This window comes from Nilaparvata lugens, chromosome 4, assembly GCF_014356525.2.
Source record: "Nilaparvata lugens isolate BPH chromosome 4, ASM1435652v1, whole genome shotgun sequence".
In the NCBI taxonomy this organism is placed as follows: domain Eukaryota; kingdom Metazoa; phylum Arthropoda; class Insecta; order Hemiptera; family Delphacidae; genus Nilaparvata; species Nilaparvata lugens.
The window spans coordinates 28,882,502-28,907,198 of NC_052507.1; the positions used below are offsets into that span (position 1 = coordinate 28,882,502).

At 32.4% G+C, this 24,697-nt stretch overlaps 1 protein-coding gene across 2 annotated transcripts; it reads left to right on the top strand.

Moving 5' to 3' along the window:
• Positions 1-263: 263 nt before the first annotated feature.
• On the top strand, positions 264-23,252 carry LOC111046516 (heterogeneous nuclear ribonucleoprotein 87F). 2 transcript variants are annotated; one of them, XR_002605779.2, is made up of 9 exons: positions 264-419; positions 4,816-4,961; positions 5,917-6,037; positions 11,043-11,250; positions 12,406-12,813; positions 13,614-13,684; positions 16,969-17,011; positions 17,751-17,884; positions 23,057-23,252. XR_002605779.2 is itself a non-coding variant. In XM_022332079.2 (7 exons), exons 1-6 carry the CDS (start codon positions 405-407, stop codon positions 13,682-13,684), a joined length of 969 nt encoding a protein of 322 aa, XP_022187771.2. In that variant the 5' UTR covers positions 264-404; the 3' UTR covers positions 13,907-14,666. The 2 variants fall into 2 exon arrangements, 1 of the variants encoding a protein (XP_022187771.2); XM_022332079.2 differs by lacking the exons at positions 16,969-17,011; positions 17,751-17,884; positions 23,057-23,252 and adding an exon at positions 13,907-14,666.
• Positions 23,253-24,697: the final 1,445 nt, after the last annotated feature.

Below are 24,697 nucleotides of genomic sequence, written 5' to 3' on the forward strand. Positions count from 1 at the left end.
TGAGTGTACCACACCAGATTTTTAGTTTTGAATGTAGCGGCAAACCCAATCAATTTGGAATGGTGGAATCCTATTGGCTCACGGAAAAACTCAGTGCCTGCTTAATCAATAAGATAGTACTTGAAACTTTTGAATATTCTTAAGAAGAGTATTGATGATAATAAATTATATTCGAATAATTATTTTCAATTTGAACATTTTCTGCAAACATTTAATCATTTTTCTACTGATTAAAATGTATTAGAATTTTAATTCATACAAAATTACATCGTTCACAGCCTTCTGTGGACGCTGAACAAAGAGACACTCGTCTCGTCGGGCACTTCATCGACCATCGTTCATTCTTTCTTCCGCCATTTTGTAAGAAGAATAGTCGGTTTCTTTCGCGTCCTTATAGCTTCGAAATGGGTGCTACCGATGTAAGTATTGAATATATTTAATTCTTTCGAGTAATTTAATAAATTTTATGAGTTATTCTTCATTTTAGTTTATTATTTTGATGAGTCTATTGCGGATCAAATGAGAATAGAATTTTTATTAGTTGCTAGCCCATGATACAGCCTACGGTCAGGCATATCAAAATCTCATCCAAGAAAATCATATGCTGATGTAACCAGAGTTAAAAGATACTAAAATTTATTAGGTTTGAAAAGGAAGAGGTAGATTATAGGATTAGCTTTTTTTATGTGCTGACATCATTCAAAATGTATTGATTATTTTTTATCTCAGGAAGTTTTGCGTATATAGTTGGGCAAAATACGTCACCATATATTTTTGGGGATGCGATGTTTTGCCTACCCAACAAATGGCCCGTTACAACAGACATGCAGATAGTGAATTTATTATAATGTATGATAGTTTCTAACTTTTAAAATACATTTGCTGAAAAACCAAAATTAAAATTCTAATCGCCAATTAAAACTAACTTAATTACAAGGCTTCTGTGATCCATTTTGTGACTAGGCAATTTACAAAATAAATGTGGCGATTGATTGAATTTTGGGTGTAAGTGTACATCAAGTGCCAAAATACCTGTCACCAATTTTTTGTTGGGATCGATTTAGTATGTTATTTTGAGCATAAAAATTAAACGGCGGTCACTATTGTTTTTAAAATGAACTAAGTTCAAAGTAGCATAGTTTTACATGCATATAGTAAATAGTATAAGTAGCAGCCATTTTGATTATCGAAATCATCAAATTATGATTTTAATCTAAGTTTTCCTCACCCTAAGCTTTCCTCAAAAGCTTTTCCTAACCTTAGCTACTTATGGCTGCTACCTATAGGTTGAATGCATGTAAAATTGTGCTACTTCGAAATTAGTTTATTTTAAAAACAATAGTGACCGCCAATTAATTTTTGTGTTCAAAATAACATAGGCTACTAAATTAATCCCAACCAAAAATTTGATGACAGGTATTTTGGCACTGGACGTACACTTTAGCCGAATTTTGATTAAATTCTTGACTTCTCCATGTTTCTTATGTTTTATTATTTTATATATTTGCATTAGCTTAATCATATTTTTGTTTTTTCAACTTTTGCATAAAAATAATTTATTGATTAGGCATACAGTATCGTAACTCAATTTGTGACAACACTACCAAACCTAACATTTGCAGTTTATTGAATATAATTTTTTTGTAGATAAGTAAAGTTGGAAGATTAATTTCAAATTTATATAAATTTGTTAAACTTAAGTAAATTGTTATTTGAACTAACTATAAATTACTGGAAAAGTGGAAATAAGGCTAGTTAGCCTATAGAAATAGAACGACCATTTCTTTGGAAACTGCGTATTGCTTGAGTAGCAATATTAATGTTTAGTCTCAGAAAATCATGGCTGTTAAAATACTAGATTCTGTAGTAGACTGTTTGTAGGTTTTATATCAACATTTGATTTTTAGGCTATAGCCTATAACTTGAGTGGCTAAAAATATTATTATCTTGAAGTTAAACTTAACCTCTTCTGTGTGGTGATTACTCTAATTTATATGTTAACTTGATGGATTCTACAAACTTTCTCTGTGTAAATGTTGTAAATAAATTCAAAATTTTATTATTTATAAGATAAATCTGTGGGTAGATGACACAAGTTGATAAGTCACATTTTTGACCATATTGAGTTATGCATATGGTTGTGTTCAGAAAAATTAGATCTATAAGATGGTATAACTAAATATGTTGTATCTTTTTAAATAGCTGAGATATAGGCCTTGCTTAAGCCTGATAGTGCATTTTCTTCCAAACCCCAAGTTGACAAATATTGATAAGTACATATATCTCAACACTCTTCTGCCGGTTTGTACTATAACCCAATTATCAAAAGATGACAAAATTTGATAAGTGTATGTACTGGTAGGCTATTATAAAATCTGAAAATCAATAACCCATATTGAGAACTACATAACCCATACAACTTTGCAAACAGTTCAAGTTTGGTTAACTTGATCAATACTTGTAAATAATATCAATTAATTGTTAAAAAATATATTCAAATTTCTATAAAATCGATTTTTAAGATATTCCCTATACTGTTACATTGTGATTTGAAACATTTGGCAGATGGCAAAACATGATATCTCTGACATCATTTGCAAAAATTCTCAATAGTTAATTTAAATAACTTGTTTTATCCCTTGATATTTTCTATTTAAATAGTCGAGGATCAGCTGATTATATTAGTGTAAAATGGGTAAGAAAAAATATTATAGATAATGTTTGCAGCTATGTCAAACTTTCAAATTGCTCTCCTGAAAAGTTTACAAATCATGACTTATCAGCTTGTGTCATCTACCCACAGAAATATTATTTGATATTCAACACAAATATTCACATGTTTATTGACATTTATATCATATTATAGAGTGATGTGCATCGGGAATATTCCCAGTGGGAAGGAACTTATGATTTGGCAATATTTCCGAGGCCAAGAAATTTTGGGAACTTAAGGGAATTTATAAAATTGTTCTGAAAAAGATTGAAATTTATCAATTCCACTGATATTTTACATCAATAAATCATTATTCTATTTGATATTGATCAGGCTCAGCCACATTTTACATTGATATAGGTTATCAATAAATTATAATTCTTTGAGCCTGTTTTTGCTCAATTACTCACTGTCTTTTAAATATTCGTTCAGTTCAGTCAATGAAAGATTATAGTGGAAAAATTTATTTTGGAACACAATTTTTGACCCCTTAGCTCTTTTAAGGCTAGTAAGGGGATAAACATATATCAAAAGTCCTCACTCCTACCCCCTGTGCTAAGCTGGTGGGGGCTGTTTGATTGTGGTTTGTTTGATGACTATACGAGTATTTGAAATACAGTGAGCTGTAGAGCATTCAATTCTCTTCAATTTAATTATTTCATCATTTTATGCTTTCCATCAATTTTTATAGCAGTTTTAGTGTTGAGTAGAGCATTCAATTCTCTTCAATTTAATGTATTATTTCATCATTTTATGCTTTCCATCAATTTTTATAGCAGTTTTAGTGTTGAGTAGAGCATTCAATTCTCTTCAATTTAATGTATTATTTCATCATTTTATGCTTTCCATCAATTTTTATAGCAGTTTTAGTGCTGAGTGTGGTAGGAGTGAGGACTTTTCATATGATTACCCCCTCACTATCCTTAAAAGGACTGTGAGGTCAAAAATTGGGTTCCAAACATTTCCCTCTATATCTTTTTGAGCATTCATTGCCTGGACTAGTATCTTATTACAAGTTAATTGAGCCTCAATGAATCTTGAAAGGTTGTGAGCTGTGGGATTATTTTCTTTTTTGAATTAAACTCGACTATGCTACTTGTTTTAGCTTAGCCTATTTTGCTTTACTTTATAATTTCTAATTTTTGGATTTATATTCTACTCTTATCTTTATTTAGGGGGTCAATTATTTTTGTGCGGAGAAATTGAATAAAATCATGCAATGAAAGTTAAATTTCACTCAATACTTTGTTGACTTTGATTACCTGATTTACAGGCATTTATTAGTAAGTAAAAAAATCTTATTCATCTTGTAAGACATGAAAGTAACATGATAATAGTGGTCCAATTGAATGATTTATTGAGTGCTCATTTCTCCTTTCAGTCTATGATCAGTATATAAACTTCAAATTACTGTTTTATTTGAACTTACCAAAATTTATAAGTTAATCATTTCTTATATTTCTTACATAAATCTGTTGTATAACAGGTGATTGAGACCTTGTGTAACAAAAAAACGTCTTTTTCGGTCATTTTTTATGAAAGAAATCATAAATTTCCTTAAATTCCATGGGAATATTTCCTCGATTTTAAATTCCCTGGAATTTTACATCACTAACATATGGTATCAAAATTGCATCCATCACCTACATATAAAATTTTACTGATATTAAATTTATTTAAGCTACATTTAATGTAAAAAGCTATCTACTTTTTGTTGTTTTAACTTACTAACGCTAATGGCAATTCTTTTCTGCAGTCATTCTTGGATCAGTCTGCAAGGAATTGAAGAAACAGTTTTTTCTCTATGAAATAAAGTTTTGAACTAAGATATTTCTAATTGTCTCTTTACAATGTCCCTCTTTACAATAAGATATTTCTGATTGTAAAATAACTTTGGAACAACTTGAAAATTTATAAAACGCGTAGTTTAATTTGCTTAATTTTATATTTAATGGCAACTTCAGGTTAGACTCTGTAAAGTTTTTAGTTTTTAAAGACATTCTCGTAGGCTACGAGCTTTGACTTTGAGTTGTGTCATTCCATTATTGAGTGATAACAATATTTTGGTTATATTGATGTTTCTATGAAATAACTTTTATCAGGATGGAAAGCACGAGCCTGAGCAACTCAGAAAGTTGTTCATTGGTGGACTGGACTACAGGACCACTGACGACTCACTCAAGGCATTCTTTGAGCAATGGGGCGAGATTGTGGACGTCGTCGTTATGAAGGATCCTCACACCAAGAGGTAAAATCATAAATCTTATCGATCTCTCATACAATTACAATATTATTGGATTAGACATTAGAGCAAGGTTTCCTTGTAACCTACTCTTCATTCTCTCATTAAACCATTTTGTGTTGGAATTCGTATAGCCTAATCCTTTCTCTTTGTCAAACCGTATCGAGTATTTATTTATTTATTAGATAGAGCGAACAATACAATAGTCGGAAAAGAAAAAACTGGCTATTGCCCAAAACTTCTTCAATTTCCTGATTTTATCACAAATCGTCCAAATATTATGTAGGTTATGTTACTTCAATTTCAACACCAAATCTTCAATCTGAAACTATGAATCAGAATAAAACAAAGAATTTCAAATTTAGATGGATTGATAATAAAACTTCCTTTAAAACAAAAACCAAACTTCAAATATTCACAAAATATAGAATAAAATCACTTAAATTTTGAGTTCGAAAATATCACTTTCACCATAGCTACAACAGTTCAAATGTCCAATGTATTAGAGAGTAGTGTTGATGTGTAGTGTACTAGTTATTTTTATAATAGAAATAATCATAATATTGATAAGTCTGAATATTGAAGGCACGTATTCTCTTCATTATTAAAATATATTGGCTTAATGTAATAGGTTTCAAATAAGGTATCAAGGCTATTGAGAATGCAAATTTATTCTCCTTATAATGTTACCGTGGAAATGATCAACTTGGTGGCATATTATAGTCAAGTGCTGTAAATTTCTATTGGTGCTCGATTTATTGTTCAGGAATCTGTTTTAATTCTAAGACTCCATGTTCTGAAAAAAAACAAATTTGAAAGAAAAAACACAAACCAAATACTCCGTATCTTGACAGATGATTTCTAGCTTTTTTACATCAACTGCAATTTTATTGCATTCCAATAGAATCGAAAGAACTTTTCTCACTTCAACACAAGGTTCTAACATATGATTACGTTTCAGGTCGCGAGGATTCGGCTTCATCACCTACGCCAAGTCGCAGATGGTGGATGATGCTATGAAGAACAGGCCACATAAGGTTGATGGAAGAGAAGTTGAGTCTAAGAGAGCTGTGCCTCGTGATGTCAGTTGAATTTCATTTTGCAAGCTTAGTCTAAGATCTATTTCAGTTGATTTCCAGTTGATAGTTGTTGATATTCGCTATCTTAACATTCTAAATTGAAAATATTTCGTATGATTAATAACTATAATTAAATGTAGATAACTGAACTTAGATGGAAATATGAGTTGAATTCTCTTCTGGAACAAATTAATTAGGATAAGTTCTGTACTGTGTTCCTTTACTGATCTTAATTGAAGGATACTTGCAGCTCTCTTATGAAAAGGATACAAACATATATAATATGAAATCAGTGCTGAAACTAGGGTAGCCATCAAATCGAAGATATGATGTTCATGAAAAGCATTTACCTTTCAATAATAAATCATGTCTGTAATGTGGATATGAAATTAAAATATGATTAATAGATACGTTTATACACTAGCTGGGGCCTGTTGCTTCTTGCATTATAAATACAAGCTAATAGTTGAATAGGCTACTTTCCTAATAACAATCTGACTACTGGTTTTATCAGTTTGTATTTTATCATATAACAGGGCCCTTGTGAAAGATATTAGAGAAAAGAGAGTCTGAGGTTATTTATCTATTTTAACTGAATAAGAAGTGAGGAACAAGATTCACAAACTGAGCAATAATATAATAATCAAGTCATTCTTAGGCTATGATCACATTTCACATTGGATGCACTTGAGATCATGCATGAAAGAGTGTGAACACTGACACTGAACGCGTGCACTTGCTGGTGGCGTTCAGTGCGGGCAGCTACAGGCAAGTCACAACGTGTTTCTATTTCTCTTTCCAGTTTGTGTTTCTCATCTGTGCGCTTGGTCATGCATAATCTCAGGTGCACTTTCACATACGTGATCACCCTAATGTTGACTTGATTATTTTTTATTGCTCAGTTTGTGAATCTTGTTTCTCACTTCTTATTCAGGTAAAATAGATAACTATCCACAGACTCACTCTAGTATCTTCCACCAGGCCCTGTGATAATACCAGTTTAGTCAGCTTGTTATTAGAAAAGGAAAGTATTTAACTATAGTGAGGTCCACGTTATAATGGCAGTGTACTATTGACAATACTGTTGCTGTCCTTTTCTATCATACAACAAAACAGATAGCGCTATCTCTCTCTCGCTTTGTAATGTCCGTTTTCCAGAATATTTTATTTTTACTTTTGACAGTGACTGTACAAAAGTAGACAATTCTCAGCCGCCATTTTATTTCTTCATTCTATCAAAATATTTGAGTACACAAGTCGTATAAATTTAAAATGTATTTTTGAAACAATGAAATAATTTTTAGACAATACCGTATGAGAAACACAAATTAAAATACCTGAAATGACATTTTAAAAGTTGATACTAACCATCCTAGACTTCATCCATGCTTCAGTTAGCCTACACGTATAGGTTAGACCTACTCGTACCGGTATAAATAATATTGAAAGGTTATTTCAGAATTATTTCCATTGAAATTACTTATTTTAAATAGGATTTCTATTTTTCTATTATTTTTAAAAGAAATTGGAATAGAATACTTACCAAATAACTTAATTTCTGTTGTTTTTAAATTCAGATTGTTGTATCACAAATGTTATAGTGGTAGGAGATTTCAATACTGATTTTGCCAGGCAGGATAAAATGACAGAGGATATTGGAGATATTATTAATATGAATAATTTAGAAATTAAGGTCCACGAATATACAAGAGTAACTCGAACTTCACAGACAATTATTGATAATATCCTCACAAATATAGAAGGTTGTAATGTCAGGTTAGGTAGCTCAGATCTATCAGATCATAACTATCAAATTTTAGATGTTAAGTTGCAGGGCCAGAATCCAAGCAAAAAAAAACTTTTGTGAAAGAAATTCAGCAATATGAGCTAGGAAATATAAATTGTTTGAAGCAGGAACTGCTTCAAGAAAATTGGAGTAGTGTTTATAACAGTTGTAACCTAAATTACAAATATAAGCAATTCATTGATACTCTAAGATTTCACATTAGTGTATGCTGTCCGATAAAAAAAGTCAAAGTAAAAAGTAAATTAAACAAAGTAGATGAATGGATAACTGAAGATATTCTTACTCAAAGAAATATTGTTAGGGAAGCTTATGAGGAATTTAAATTAGTGAGGGATGTTCCGAGTGAGGTCAAATACAAATGTCTAAAGAAAAACTATGCAAAAGAAGTGAGGAAAGCTAAGTGTAAGAAAACAGCTGAAATATTAACAACTAGTACCAATTTAACTCTGCTGTTTGGGAGGTAATTAATAGAAATAGGAGAGCAGCTCAAAAAGATACAGTTACTAATGTCCCTAGGATAATCGATGAACATGGAAATTATATGGATGATAGTATAGACATTTGTAACTTTTTCAATAAATATTATCAACAGGTTGCATATAATCTCCAAAAGTCACTGAACACTAATACTTATAATACAACTACATTAAATGCTGAGCCAATTGAAAAGGTATTTAAATTTCATCCATTATCAAGAGATGAGTTGTCAAGAATAATAAAAAATTTGAATAACAAAAAAACAGTAGGATTGGATGGGGTCTCAAGCAAAATTTTAAAAGAATGTGAAAATGAATTACTGGACCCTTTATTGCATCTCCTTAATACTTCACTAGAGCAGGGTATTTTCCCTGATGATCTGAAACAAGGAAAAATTTTGCCAATTTTCAAGAGCGGTGATTCTGAAAGAGTTGAAAATTATAGACCCATTAGTATTCTAAATGTAATAAGTAAAATTTTTGAAAGAGTAGTTTTAAATAGGTTATTGATGCACCTGGAAGAAATTAATTTCATATGTGATGAACAGCATGGGTTCCAGAAAGGGAATCTACTAAGACTGCAATAGTATCCCTTGTTGAAAGACTAATAGATATAATAGATTCAGGTGAGAAGGCAGCCGCAATATTTCTTGATTTATCGAAAGCTTTTGATTGTGTGAACCATAGAATATTATTGGAAATACTAAAAACTGTAGGTGTGAATGGTATAGAACTAAAATGGTTTGAATCATATCTCATAGGTAGAAACCAGTGTGTTGAACTTACCAAGGTGGATGGGAATGAAATAGTAAAAATTAAATCTCAAAAACTGGAGGTCCAGGCTGGAGTACCTCAAGGCTCAATTCTGGGTCCCTTACTGTTTCTGTTGTATGTGAACCAATTACCAAAAGAGTTAAAAGATCACAGAGCTCTGTTGTTTGCTGATGACACATCGCTTATCTTTAACAATTATTTATTAGATAGTCTAGAAATAAATGCTTTTACTGGAGTACAGTCAATTGTCCAATTCTTGAAGCAAAGGCAATTAACAATGAATAGTAAGAAATGTCAATTCCTACAATTCAAAAGTAAATATAATTCAGTAGAGGATAGAGAAATAAATGTGTTTGTAGAGGAAAATGAATTAGACCAAGAAGTGAAAGTAGCATTCTTGGGAATTTTATTGGACAGGAAATTAACATGGCATCCTTACATTGAGAGGATATGTAATAAGATATCATCTGGGGTATTTGTCCTGCGGCAGCTTGCTAGGCTGAATGATAAAAAACTACTGTTAACTGCTTACCATGGACTTATACTATCTCATATTAGGTATGCTATTTTAGTATGGGGTAATTCATCTCAACAAAATATGGACAGAGTGTTTAAGATTCAAAAGAAGGCACTCAGATGTATAGAGAAAGTGAATAGGTTAGACTCTTGTAGGCCTTTATTTAAAAAGCTTGGTCTATTAACTGTGCCATCTTTGTATGTATATGAAGTTGTAATGCATGTGAAAACGAGTGGTGTGATCCAGAATTCAGATGTTCATGAGTATAATACGCGAAACAGAGCAGATTATCATATAATGGGTCACAATAGTAGGTTATTTGAACAAAAACCAGATTATATTGGTAGGAAATTTTATAACAAGCTACCTCAAATCTTGAAAAGTAATGATGATTTGAAGATTTTCAAAAAACAAATTAAAAAATATTTAGTTGATAAAGCTTTTTATAGTGTACAAGAATTCCTTTCAAACCTAAACTAGGTTGAGAACTACTTAGTGTTAGAATTATTATGTAATAACATGACTTGTCTTATACTCCATGACTGGAGTCTTTAGGACGTAATCTTTAAAAAAAAAAAAAAAAAAAATCACAGCTTTTTAAATTAGCCGCCATTTCAAATTTGTATAAAAATAAAAATCTGATCTCAGTTATGAAAGCAAATTTTCGAATCAAATTATGAAAAAAAATATTTTCTTGATTAATTTGACATTTAATTGATTATTTTATCAAGGAAATGATGATTAATATTAGATTAAATTTATTGGGATGAATTGAGTAACAGTTGTGTACACTCAGTGGCAAAATGGAGGGACTTGGCAACGTTTTTTTCCTATCTTTCTTCACTGTCATTATAACGTTGACCTTACTATATTAGCTTGTATTTTATCATGCAACAGGGCCCAGCTAGTATATAATCGTATCTACTAATTTCATGTCTACATGACTTATTAAAAGGTAAATGCTTTTCAGCAACAGCAACATTCCAACTACGATTTGATGGCTACCTTAGTTTCAGCACTGATCTATGTGTTATGTTAGAAATAATGTATCAAGTAGTTTAACATATTGTATTTTGTTTTAATGCCGGTCCAGACGTTTGAAATTATCGTTCGCCTTTAACCCATATATAAGTGTAATATATGAGAACTAAGTGCCGGTTGCACAACAGCTGGTTAAATTTTAATCGTGATCAATTCCACGAGAGCCAATCAGAGAAGCCGTCTTATCAAGAAGGCCTTCTCTGTTTGGTTCTCGTGAAATTAATCACGGTTAAAATTTAACCGGCTGTTGTGCAACCGGGCCTTGAACGCTTAGAAATGGAGATAAATATTGTGTGTGATTCCAAATTTGGAATCAGATACATATCTCAATTTTGATGGGTTTTAGTTTTGGTTTTTATGAATTTTGATTAATGGAGACGTTTAATTTTTCAGGAGATTGGAAGGCCAGAAGCCGGATTAACGGTGAAGAAAATGTTTGTTGGTGGCTTGAAAGAGCAAGAAGAGTCTGACCTGAGGGACTACTTCAGTCAATTTGGCAACATTGTGAATGTGAATATTGTGGTGAACAAGGAGACGAATACTAAGCGCGGTTTTGCATTCATCGAGTTTGACGATCACGACGCTGTCGACAAGGCTGTTTGTAAGTCATGCATTCTGATTTTTCATTAGCCTAGTTCTAAATTGGCTTTCTTAGGTCTATTATAATTAGTTGGTAAATAATTACCAACTGTCACATAAAAGTGTACTTCTATCAACCATACATATTTGTTTCAAGTATTGATATTGCATCTATTCAAACAATCTTACTACGATTGAGCTTTGATGAAATGAATATTTCTGCCGTATTTGTTGAGAATTTCAAACTAATAATATTACAACATGATTTCTATTGCTCTGATAATCCACCAAAATTATAGAAATCATTATTAGTTTATCTTTGAGAAATCGAAAACGTGATAGTCATTGAAGCAATATATTACACAGTTTTAAGTATAACTTATACATATAATAGTATAATCAATCATCCTGGTGAAAAATCACACTGAAATAAAATATAATATTGCTAAATTACTATTTAAAAAGTATAATATAAAAGAGTTTTTATCTCCGAATAAATCATACCTCCGATAAAATTCTTTTCTCTAGATTACATATCTTATTAAACCAGATTGTTTTATTCTATGATCCTAGCTACATTACCTTCTAGTACCTCAAGAGTAGCCTACTCTGTACATGTACTATTCCAATACATCCGATCTCTTAGCCATTCAACCTTCCATCTAGCCTTCGGGCTAGCTACATACAAATCATATTCTTTACGGGCATTCTATAGAAGATTGCATCGAAAAGTAATAGCCTAGTTGAACTAGAGTTGATCTTTCATCTCCAATTTTGGCCAATAATGAAATTTGGCGCTATTGATTTTCCCAAGCTTCTTAAATCATAAAGAAGACTGGAAATGTCTCAGCCGAAGTTTCTATGTATCAATATTTACTTTCAAATTGAATTTTCTTCAAATGTACCAAATCATTTCACATAGTACAATCATTCATTACATCCCAAGATTACACATTTCCTGCTAAAAGAAGAGGAGAAGCATAGTGTACATCATGCAAACATTAATAATAATATTACCAATTTACTATGTTTTCAATCTCAAGGATTGACTGTTGAATACTTCCTCATCAACCTTTCTACCTCAGGACTTGAGCGACAACTAATTTATTATTAAATACAGTAGTCAACTATATGGAGCATTACACTTTGAAGCTGAACAAATTGGTATGTATTGCAGTGAAGAAACATCACAACGTGGGCGGCAAGTCGGTGGATGTGAAGAAGGCGGTGAGCAAGAGTGACATGGGTCCAGGAGGCGGTCGAGGAGGTGGCCGTGGGGGCGGCGGCGGAGGCGGCCGCAACTGGGACAGAGGCGGCGGCGGTGACTCGTGGGTTGGACGCAGTGGAGGCGGTAATGGCTACGGAGGCAGTCCTTGGGACACCCAGGCCACCGGAGGCGGCGGATGGGGCGGCAACTCTGGTGGTGGCTACGGAGGCGGCGGTGGTGGATATGGAGGCGGTGGCTACGGAGGTGGCGGTGGTGGATATGGAGGAGGTGGTAACGACTATCAGCAAGGGTACGGAGGCGGCGGCGGTGGCCCAATGAGGAGTAGCTATGGTGGAAACTCACGAAGCACACCCTACGGTAACTATACAACAATCGATGTCTTTCACAAATCTATACAGTAGGCCTACACATCTAATGGAAAGAACTAGCAAATTAATTTCATTACTAATTTTATTATTGGGTGGGTCAAGTAGATGAGGGGTCTCTCGTTTTAATATAATTACCTAAACTTGAAATATGAAAATATTCATTTATTTATGAAAATAAACTTCATCTATCTATTTTTGTATCATATTTGCGTATGAAATAAAGTCAATTTTGAATGATCTGAAATCCCTGTATAAATTGAGTATAAGTTAATAAGAACTAGGCTAAACTCACAGCGCCATAGAGGACTGATAACTTCCTTATCACTTAGTTTCTGTTGTATTGATTTTTCAAGTGATTACAGTATACAGACTTTTGGGATGCACTATCAAACCTGATTTATTCATTCATTACCTTCTCTAGTCCTATTAGAATAGTTTGACCACTGGCCGTTCCGGAAAATTGAATTTTTATCAGAAACCTAAATTTTACAGAATTCTCTACAGTAGTACAGTTTATGTAATTTAATATATTGAAATACAGTTCAACTACATATTGATGAGTTGATTCCCAAAATCTTTACCCTTCAAGGGCAGATCAGGTGTCGGGTTTTTTATTTTTGGACCTGTATATGGATGAAAATCGGGAGAGGAACAGTTTTGGGTCGTGCCTATTGGCCCTTCCCCAATCATTCTAATGAATTTTGTATCATTGAATCAATAATAAAACAATAAAGTTGAATTAGACCTTGTTTACATGATTCTTTAAGAATGATTAAATGATTGTTTCAGGTGGTAGTGGTGGAGGAGGTGGTTACGGAGGCGGCTCTGGAGGTGGTGGTGGCTACGCAAGGCGCTATTAGGTAAGAAAGGTGGCACTGCTGCCTGATGAGGGAGGTCACCCATCACACCTCACACTCCTTACACATTCACACCACTAGGTCGTTAGGCTTCTCTAGGACCACCTCGCTAACAACTCTACATGTCTTGAGTTGAACACTTATTCCATACTAAATATCAATCATATATAGTTTTTAGCGTTCTTTAGTTTGCAGATGACTAATTGTTTGTTTACTGCTATTCAGGTCGAGCAATCAGCAAGTGAAGTGAAGTGAAAGGCAGGCAGGCAGGCAGGGACCCAGAACCCCAGGCACTCAGGTTTAGGCGTCGGAAAGGCTCCTAGTGAAACTCAGTTCATGACTCAGTGTTCCTGAATTCAGATAATCCTGCCGGTTTGAAACATTTGGCCTGTTAAACAATGCTAATCGAATAGGTGTCGTAACTGTATAAGGACTATAAACGCATTACTAGTAATTTCTCATGTATAGACCATCCATCTCCAGATAGTTGATTGAGTTTTTGTTTTCTCACAAGTGAATCAGTATCATCGTTTTGAAGCCACACAATGTTACAGTGTTAGTAACATGCAATCACAGTTTGACTGAACAGTCTGATATCACCGTATTACAGCAATGTTTGAATTTCAATCAAATTTTTATACTTCATGTTATAATATTTTCTCGCCTAGGTTATTTGTACTTATCTATAGAGCGCCTTGAGCTAGAATATTTTATTGGGCCTTTTTTATGATATCGATATGAAGAAAAATCTCATGTATTTGACAATGGTGGACTCTTTAGGTTTGATTTTATTTGTGACTGAATTGAAAAGTGATTATAGGATTATTTGTATTGTATGTTCCCTTGATAAACAATATAACATGATTATTTTCTGTTCAACTATTCAATTATGAAATAACCATTTGAGTTATATTATCCATTGACAAGTCAATTATATTTGAATCGTTTTTCAGGAATAAATAGTATTTTTTGTCTTAATAAAAAACAACCCTTTTTATTTCATTCTTCCCTTAGATTTTTATTTGATAGATTCACTATATAGAATGTGCCCTCTACATAACTATGCATTGCATCATAGTGTAAGGATTGTTCTATTTGAAATTATTGATATGAGTTGGATTCATTGTAAAACGTACCGTAGTGGCATTTTTTAGCATTTTCTTTTTTTATTAGATGACATCTAGACTCTCGGCCTGTGGCTGAGAGTAGGCGTTCACTATTTGTAGGCATTGATCAGTTGAAAGTGAAAGATTTCATTCGCAAACTATCATCAATTTTCTAACCATTTCTAATAAACTGCTACTATCAATATAAACTACTTCTAATATAGGATACTTCAACAAAATCTATATGCATTTGGCTGCATTCCTAATCTGGAAGTCAGGACTTTGAAAATTTAGTCAGACTTATTTTTTGGAGATTTAGGGTGAGTTACCTGATGGTTATTAAATAATAGGTTAAAACAACTTGCAAACTTGAACGAAATGACATCATCGCTGGTAGAGATCGTTCTGAACATTTTTTAGTATATTCCCTTACTTATCTTCCAAATTACATTGATATTTGGATTTAGATGCGTCTTGATGGTTTGGTCGTGTTCAGAGGGATTTATTGTCTTGCTGATGTTTTGTCGTACTAGTCTGTGAGTTTAGTTCTGTTAGCTCACTGAATTTCAGCTAGTCGTAGTTTGTATTTGTACAGGAAGTAGATATCACGGTACAGAATCACCTATCCAAATATTTCTCCTTTCGTCTTTCAATCTCAATTTTTTCACCAAGGAATAAAACATTCATATGTCGCAAATTATCGAAATTTCATGAGAAATACAATGTTTTAATAAATATTTTCTATTTCAATTATTGAAATAGAATTTGGAGCTTGATCATATTTGTATTTATTGATAACTAATCTGATAAAAGTGTTTATTTGAACGATTTTACTGTTCGTTAGTGGTGGATTGCATTTCAGTGGTGAGTTGTGAACAGCTCTCCCACTTACTCTCAATCACCAAATCAATTTGAATCATTATCCAAATAATTAATTTATTTTGTTCCTGATATTTAATTAAAAAATTTAACTCTTGAAATCACACTCATTCTAAAATCAGTAATGCATTGAAATTGGAAAATGTTTATCAATAATTGTTCTACTGCATCATGAAGATTATATCTTGTATTTCGCTTTTATAGTTACAAGAATCAGTAGGATGTGATCTAGCCTACATTATATATTCAATAAAAAATGTTTATTATATTTGAGTTGAAGAATTCGAGATTAGACGAATCAGGATTTTGTGCTTGAATTTTTAGTTACTAGAGAAGCTCATATAATTCATGCAATTTCACAAATTGTTGGATGGAATTAACCATTTTATTGAAAGTTATTCAAATAATGACAATTCAAGTCATTTTCGGATTATAAAATATATAATTTTTAACTTGTGTATCGTTCTGCTCAGAATTTTTTATTTTTTCCAGTTTTTAAAGAGACTTCCAGAAGATTCTACCATCTTAATTGATCCTTATTAGTATAGATAGATTATATCAAATAGTAATGTTAACAGTTTTGTATTATTGTTTGTATTTGATGATTACTGGTTGTTGAAGTTTTTGTAGGGATATAGTTTCTGACTCGAGAAAGGTAAAATCAGAAGAGAGCTTAACAGATAGAAGTTATACAGATAGTCCAAGGATGGTTGGTTGTTCTGGTATAGGTAGGTAGGTGTCAAAAACAATATTATGCTATTTATCAGTAGGTTAGATGTATTTATTGGATATATTTTTAAATAAAAACTTGACATTAATCTCAAAGTAGTATTGAATTGATACTTATCAGCATCAGCTTTTCTTGCAGTAGTAGTTTCTTGAACATCATGAGTTGATTTTCCTATAGACAGGAAACATTTTTTAATCAGCAATTTTAAATTCCAAAAGTCTTGAAAATCGTGTTTAAGAATATGTATGAATGAATTTATAATGTTGACTTGCAATTTAATCTGATCATAAATGGGAGGGAGAATATTTGCTGAATCTTTATCATATTTTTACCGATATGAGTCTTGACGCATTTCAGTCCGTCAGTTAGTGTTCTTGGCTTTCATAACTGAAGTATTTTTTGCTCACTGAATTAAATATACTTTTAATCATTTCTCTGAATCAAGGATTCACATAGAGTTCATGAAAAATATTTCTACAACTAATTGGATAGCTACAATGATTTAATTAATGACATGAAATATTTTAATTTTGACGAGCTCTGTTATTATTCGTTGTATAAATTTGTTTCAGGTCTGTTACTAGTTATCAACGTGGATGAACTTGACTAAAAAAGGTGAGTTGATTACTCCATGAATTCAATAATAATGACTGCTCATTAAATAGGTTTCTCATAGTTCAGTAGATCCTAAAATTCCCTAAAATAAATTCTTTATAGAATCTGCAGCAAATTTTACATTGTATTATTAATATTATGTACAATTTTGTGTTTATCCTGTTGATTCTCTCCATCCTGTTGATCATTTATATGTGATTGTGTAAATTTAATAAATATTTTGTTCATTTGATGAAATTTAAATTGCTTATTTATATTTTAAAGGAAATAAAATGTATTATTATTATTTTACGTACATTTCAAGTTGGATTTGGTGATTGAGTTATGGTAGATATTCCTCCAAAAATTTACTGGATTCTACTAAAACTATAATATGATGCATTATGAACCACATTATTTTTTCGTTAGCATATGAGATATGTGCTCTGACCTAGTAAGCTGATAAAATCGTTGCGTGTGACAAGTGCTCTGTATTTATAATTTGCTCAAATTGATGATTGTTTTATCCTTTGATTTTTCACTAATTAAATTAAATTAGTTGAAATTTGTCTGGAGATTGGCAATGAACTCATTTTCAAATCAGAACTAATTTCTAGAGTGAGTTTATCTCTTGTTCTATGTTGAAAATTGCGTTAATTGTCTTAATAGCATCTTATTTTTATGAAACCTGTTCTAATAATGTTCATTTACATGTAATTCTCTTTTTTTAAATTTGATAATAGTTTTTTCTCAATTACAGTTGAAACTGAAATATACGATTGGCGAAGGATGAAATGGTATTCTCCTTGGACGCCTCAAAATGAGATGAGATGACGACCAATCGGTGATCTTCGGGTGATGGAATTGATTGATCTCATGCTACCTGAGAAAAGAGTAATTATTATACATTATATTGTTGCATGAAGCAGCATTCATTTTAAATCTTAAGGTGCAGACTTGAGCACCACGAACACACGCATTTTAATTTTCATCAGCTGATGCTAAGACTATTATATTATCTGTATCTTACTGTTTCTGTACACATACAGATATAATCGGCTGAGAAAAGCGAAATGTGCTTATTCGTGGCGCAAAAATCTACGCAGCTTTAGAAGGAAATTTTATCTCTTTTGTTCTTTGCTGAGGACGACTTTCACTTGTGAATGATGATGATAGATGAGTGGACTAAAATTAACTCCCAAATTATGAAATTATATTTAGCTGAGCCGGCTTCTCAGAGTTCTCAACTGGAGTGCGTATCAGGTGCATTAATCTTAATTTATCTGGGCGATAGATTATCAGGGCTAGTAAGGGAGCCAACCGCTTCCATTACTCCTTTACTTCTAGAGAGTTGATATTAATCAGGCTTGGAATTTAGTATTTTATGGCTTTCTTGAATTAAGAAATTTGTTGTATTTAGACAAATCCAAGACTGTTGAAGCTGTTAGACCATTGTATCAAGAGTTAGAATCGTTCAATAGATGTCTGATTTTAATTAGTTAACCACATACACCCTAGTTCACATGTACGTGGCCATTAGGTAGGGTGATAATGAGACATGAATTGACCTGTGTAGGTGGATATTGAATCATCAAACTGATTTGAAGTCCACGCTCTGCGCCTCTGACTGCGAGAACAATCACTTTTAAACTGATGTTTGATCTCATTGCATTGCATAGCAGTCAGCCAGTTGCATATTGAACATTTCAATTTCAATTCAGGATATTTTCAGAAAACATTTTCGCTTAATTTTTCAAAAAAAATGTCCAATGCATTGCAAAGCTGTTGTTAGATGACACAAGCTGATAAGTCGTGATTAGTAAACTTTTCAGGAGAGCAATTTGAAAGTTTGGCATAGCTGCAAAAATCAGCTATCATATTTTTCTTACCTATTTTACACCAATAAAATCAGCTGATCTTTGACTATTTGAATATGAAATAATATCAAGGTATAATACATTTATTTAAATTAACTATTGAGAATTTTTGCAAGTGATGTCAGAGAAATCATGTTTTGCCATCTGTCAAATGTTTCAAGTTACAATGTAACAGTATAGGAAATATGTTAAAAATCGATTTTTTAAATATTTGAATATATTTTTTATGAATTTATATTATGTGGAAGTATAATATTTATTGATAAATTTGAACTGTTTGCCAAGTGGTATGGGTTATGTAGTTCTCAATTTGGGTTATTAATTTTCAGATTTTATAATAGCTCACCACTACAAACACTTATCAAATTTTGTCATCTTTTGATAATTGGATTATTATACAAACCGTTAGTGTTGATATACAGGGTGATTCTTAATTATGGTAAAATAATTTAATACGTGATAGTAGTAGAGGTAAAAATAAGAAAAAATTTCTTATAAACATATATCCATAAACGCTTCATTAGCGAGCTATACAGGGTGAAAGATTTCGCCCGGAATTCAGTTCCTCTGGTGAAATACACCGATGCTGAATTGTTTGGGGACTAGTTCTTGGAAAACTTATGCTGGATTCATATGGAAAAATATCTGAAAAATTGAATAAAACTAGTCTGGAAGCTGTGGTGTTAGTAGTTTTTGAGAAAAAAGTTGAAATATGCAAAAAATATAAGTAGAAAAACACACACTTCTACGTTTGATGCCTAATAACTTTCTTTAATGACCAGTAAACAAATAATTTTTCGCAATAAAAATTGTAGAGAATTTAATTCTTAAAAGAATCATGTAAGCTGTGTAAACTAAATTTGAATAAAAGTTGAATAAAATGTATTATTATGTAGTACGTTACACCACAAAAATTTGCTGTTTTATTAGGAGAGAACTAATAACTCATAGGTTGTAGCTGATTGCAAATAAAACATGGATTTAAATAACAGCTGTTCGAAAACAGCTGATTTATTTTGTTTTAAATAAGAAAATATTCAAAAGAAATTATCAGCTGAATGTTATTTTCAGAAATATTTTACCTCATACTGTTTAACAAAACAACAAACTGTAAGTTATGCCTACTGTAACCGCGCTGTGTTTTTTGTTTTTTGTCAGTGCAGTTTAATGTCAATCAATCTATTATTTGGAGGATACTAAAAGAGCGACAATTACATCCATACCACCTCCAGAAAGTTCATACTCTATTGCCACGAGACTGTATTCCCCGTGCTTGTATTTGCCGATAGTTTTTAGAAACACTTGTTAACCCAAACTTTTTAACAACCGTTTTATTTACCGACAAGGCACACTTTACAAGAACAGCCATCGTTAACGTCCACAACCAACATATTTGGGCTGATGAGAATCCTCATGCCATCAATCCTAATCGTCCACAACATAAGTTTTCAGTAAACATTTGGGCAGGAATCATAGGAGATCATCTACTTCTGTTCGAACTTCCTCCCAGGCTTAATGGCATAATCTACTTCAACTTTTTGAGAGAGGAGCTACTTATCTTACTTGAAGATGTACCTCTTCAGTTGCGCCAAAACATTTGGTTTATGCATGATGGAGCTCCAGCACACTTCAGTGTTGCTGTTCGTGAACACCTGAATCACAGCTTTCCAAATCAATGGATATAGGCCGAGGTGGGCCAGTACCATGGCCAGCTAGGTCACTAGACTTAAATCCTTTGGATTTTTATCTTTGGGAACACTTGAAAACCTTGGTATACAATACTCCGATTGATACCATTAAAGAACTCCGATTAAGGATTTTGAACGGAATAAGAAATAATAAAGCAGACTCCTGGAATATTTGAACGGGTCCGACAATCGATGAGAAGACGTCTGAATATATGCATTCAGAACAACGGAGGTCACTTTGAACATCATCTTAAGTCTTATGGTATAAGTTAAATGTTATTTAGATAATTATGTTACTTTCATATAAGAATCAAAATTTTCACAAAAAAACGAATATTTTATTTGCAATCAGCTACAACCTATGAGTTATTAGTTCTCTCCTCATAAAACAGCAAATTTTTGTGGTGTAATGTACCACATAATAATACATTTTATTCAACTTTTATTCAAATTTAGTTTACACAACTTACATGATTCTTTTCAGAATTAAATTCTCTACAATTTTTATTGCGAAAAATTATTTATTTACTGGTCATTAAAGAAAGTTATTAGGCATCAAACGTACAAGTGTGTGTTTTTCTACTTATATTTTTTGCATATTTCAACTTTTTTCTCAAAAACTACTAACACCACAGCTTCCAGACTAGTTTTATACAATTTTTCAGATATTTTTCCATATGAATCCAGCATAAGTTTTCCAAGATCTAGTCCCCAAACAATTCAGCATCGGTGTATTTCACCAGAGGAACTGAATTCCGGGCGAAATCTTTCACCCTGTATAGCTCGCTAATGAAGCGTTTATGGATATATGTTTATAAGAACTTTTTTTCTTATTTTTACCTCTACTATCACGTATTAAATTATTTTACCATAATTAAGAATCACCCTGTATAATTATGTACTTATCAATATTTGTCATCTTAACTTAAGGATTGGAAGAAAATGTTCTATCAGGCTTGGACAAGGCCTATATCTCAGCTATTTACAGAGATACAACATATCTAGTTATATCATCTTATAGATCTGATTTTTTTGAACACAACCATATTATATGCATAACTCAATTTGGTCAAAAATGTGACTTATCAGCTTTTGTCATCTACCCACAGAAAGAATAATTGAACAAGCGTTAGCGAGTTCTCACTTTTGACTTACTGAAGTCGTTGTCCGTCTGTTTGTATGTTCGACAGTAACTTAAGAAAGAAATGATCAATCAGCTTCAAATTTTGAACACGTATTCTTAGAACCTTTTTACAGGTCAAGTTTTTCGTGGTGAAGTCATCTGTATTTTATGTCAAATTTTACTACTGAAGAGAAGTGCTCTTCTTTTACTGATGATTTTGATGTTACAAGTAATGTAAACAATAAAAAATTATTTGACTTGATTTGAAATTGCTTGAAGACAATGCAGAAATATAATAAACTACCAGATATGTGCGGTTTTTTTTTATTTTGCTTTTGTACTCTGTATCGAAATCATGTATCACATGACCACCTTCTCATGCGGGAACAACCTGGGGTTGTGACATGAATGCCCTTCGAACATCAAGTCTTGCACTTCTGTACAGCACAGGGGAGTACTGCTCTTCTGTCTGGGCTCGCAGCAGACATGTTGAGAAAATTGATACAGTTTTCAATGAAACTATGAGGAAGATTAGTGGGACATTGAGACCAACAGAGACTGAGTGGTTGCCTGTGCTCAGTAACATCATGCCTCCAGATCTCAGAAGGTTGGAGAAGAAGAACAAATTCATTTCCCAGTTACAACACATTCATGAGGATCTCCCAGTCTCAAGAGATTTGGCTAACCCTCCACCAAGGCGCCTCAAGTCAAGAAGATACTTGAGACTTGACGAGCAAGAGGAAATTAGAAGTGCAAGGGAGTTATGGAGACTGAGATGGTTGCAGGGAGAGGTCAGGAACAAAGGCCTTGTGGATGACCCAAATGACATTGTTCCTGGCACCCAGCTGAGACGTAGAGAGTGGTGTGGCCTTAACCGGTTCAGGACGCAGGTGGGAAGGTGTGCTGAGCTGATGACAGCATGGGGATACACATCTGATCCTCTGTGCCAATGTGGACAAATCCAATCAATGAACCACCTTATATCTGAGTGTCCACAATACTCCTATCATGGAGGGCTGTCGGCCCTCCATGATGCTGGAGAAGATGCGTGTCAGTGGCTCCAGAACGTTCTAAATTCTATTAGTATTTGAAATATTAAGTTTAAAATTATGTTTTTTTTTTTTATAATTTTGGCCTATGTATGCATATGCATATATATATATATATATATATACCACCTTCTCATAAAAAGAAAATGAATTTGGATTCGTATGAGGGTCAAAGATGTTGAAGCGAGTAATTTTTCATTTCAAATAGGATCCCCAATAAAACCTACTGTCAAATTATTATTCTTGTAGAAAAATGCTTATTTCCATGTGACACCAGTGAGGCTTGGATTAATGTTTTAATCTATTTGTGTATGATATTTTGATTTCAGATACATCGTTGGAGGGTCTCAGAGGAAATGCACAAGAAGTCGAACAACACCTGCTTCAAAAAACCATGTAAAATATATTTTTATCTAATAACATAACTGAAAAATGAAAACTCGAGAAATATTCTGAAGTATTTCAATATTTTTTGTAAGTTTTGTTAAAGTGCCTACTTTGTTGTATTAAATATGTTCTATTTACGCTCATGGCTTTCTTTTTTATTCCTTTCAATTCCATAATGACACAGTTATTCAATAGCAAAAATACTTCTAAACCTTTTTTCTGAATTGATTTCTGAAGGGTTGTTTCAAGACCATTATTAATTTCAGCAATTTGAGTTGGATATTACTAGTAGAAAAACCCCATCCAATTTCATAAAATATTATTGCAATAAATTATTATTTTCTTGTTAGAGTGCTGGTTACATTTCATGACCATGGAACAAACTCTAAAAGATGAACAGGAATTATTATTTTTATAAGTAGAATGTTTATAAATTAATGGCATTTTTAATATTTGTTACATTCAACCTACAGATATGAGTTATATGTCTAATGAAATAGGAACTCAAACTTCGGTTGACACATTTTTTAACTGTAAGTTTAATGTAACAAAAACACATTTTCAACTGTAAGTTTAATGTAACAAAAACACATTTTTTAACTGTAAGTTTAATGTAACAAAAACATTATAGTCAAAACCACGATATTCATTTATAAACATTGTATTTTGGAACCAATATTCATATAATTGAACTGTTCTCAATATATTGGCATTGAAAAACGATTGCTGGTGAAAGCACTTATTTTATCAATTTACAAATACACAGGATCAAATCATTGATAGGGAGAGAATCAACAGGATGGCCCCAAAACTGTTTCCCTAATTTTGATAGTTGATACAGTTCAAATCACTTGTATGACTTATCAATTTATTTTGGTGAAATGTTGTATTACACTCTTTTCATAATCTACAATCAACAAACCTGTACTAAACTACTCAAGTTTGTCGACTTTGAAATAATAAACAAGTTTGGTTGAGTCAGGAGAAAAAGCTTGAAATTGCAGTGGCCTTGTGGGGGCCAAGCTGTTTCTCGTGACAACCATCTATTCATTTTCAATACCGCATAGCATACATGTTGTTTTTCTGACACAGTATTTGTTGAATTCTTGTATGATTATATTAATACTAATAATACACTAGGCCCGGTTGCATAAAAGCCCGTTAAATTTTAATCGTGATTAATTTCACGAAAACCAATCAGAGAAGCCTTCTTTTAGGAAAAGCCTACTCTGAATGGTTCTCTTGTAATTGATCACGATTAAAATCTAACCGGAACTAGGTGTCGCATATTAAGGCTATACAAGAATTATGTCACATGTGTGCTATAAAAATGAATAAAATCCTATGCCTAGTCTAAAAACAACCTCTTCCAATATTATTTTCTCTGTTTTTTCTGGTTTCTATAATTATAAACTGTACATGCCGACAATCATGCAATTATTGCTTGATAATCAGGAAATGGTTAAAAATAATTCTAACAGGAAATCAACAATAGCCTCCTATGATAATTTTGGTTTTTCAAGGCAGAGCTTTCTCTTATTTGACTGAATTACAAAAGCTTTAATCTTGAAATAGCTAGTATA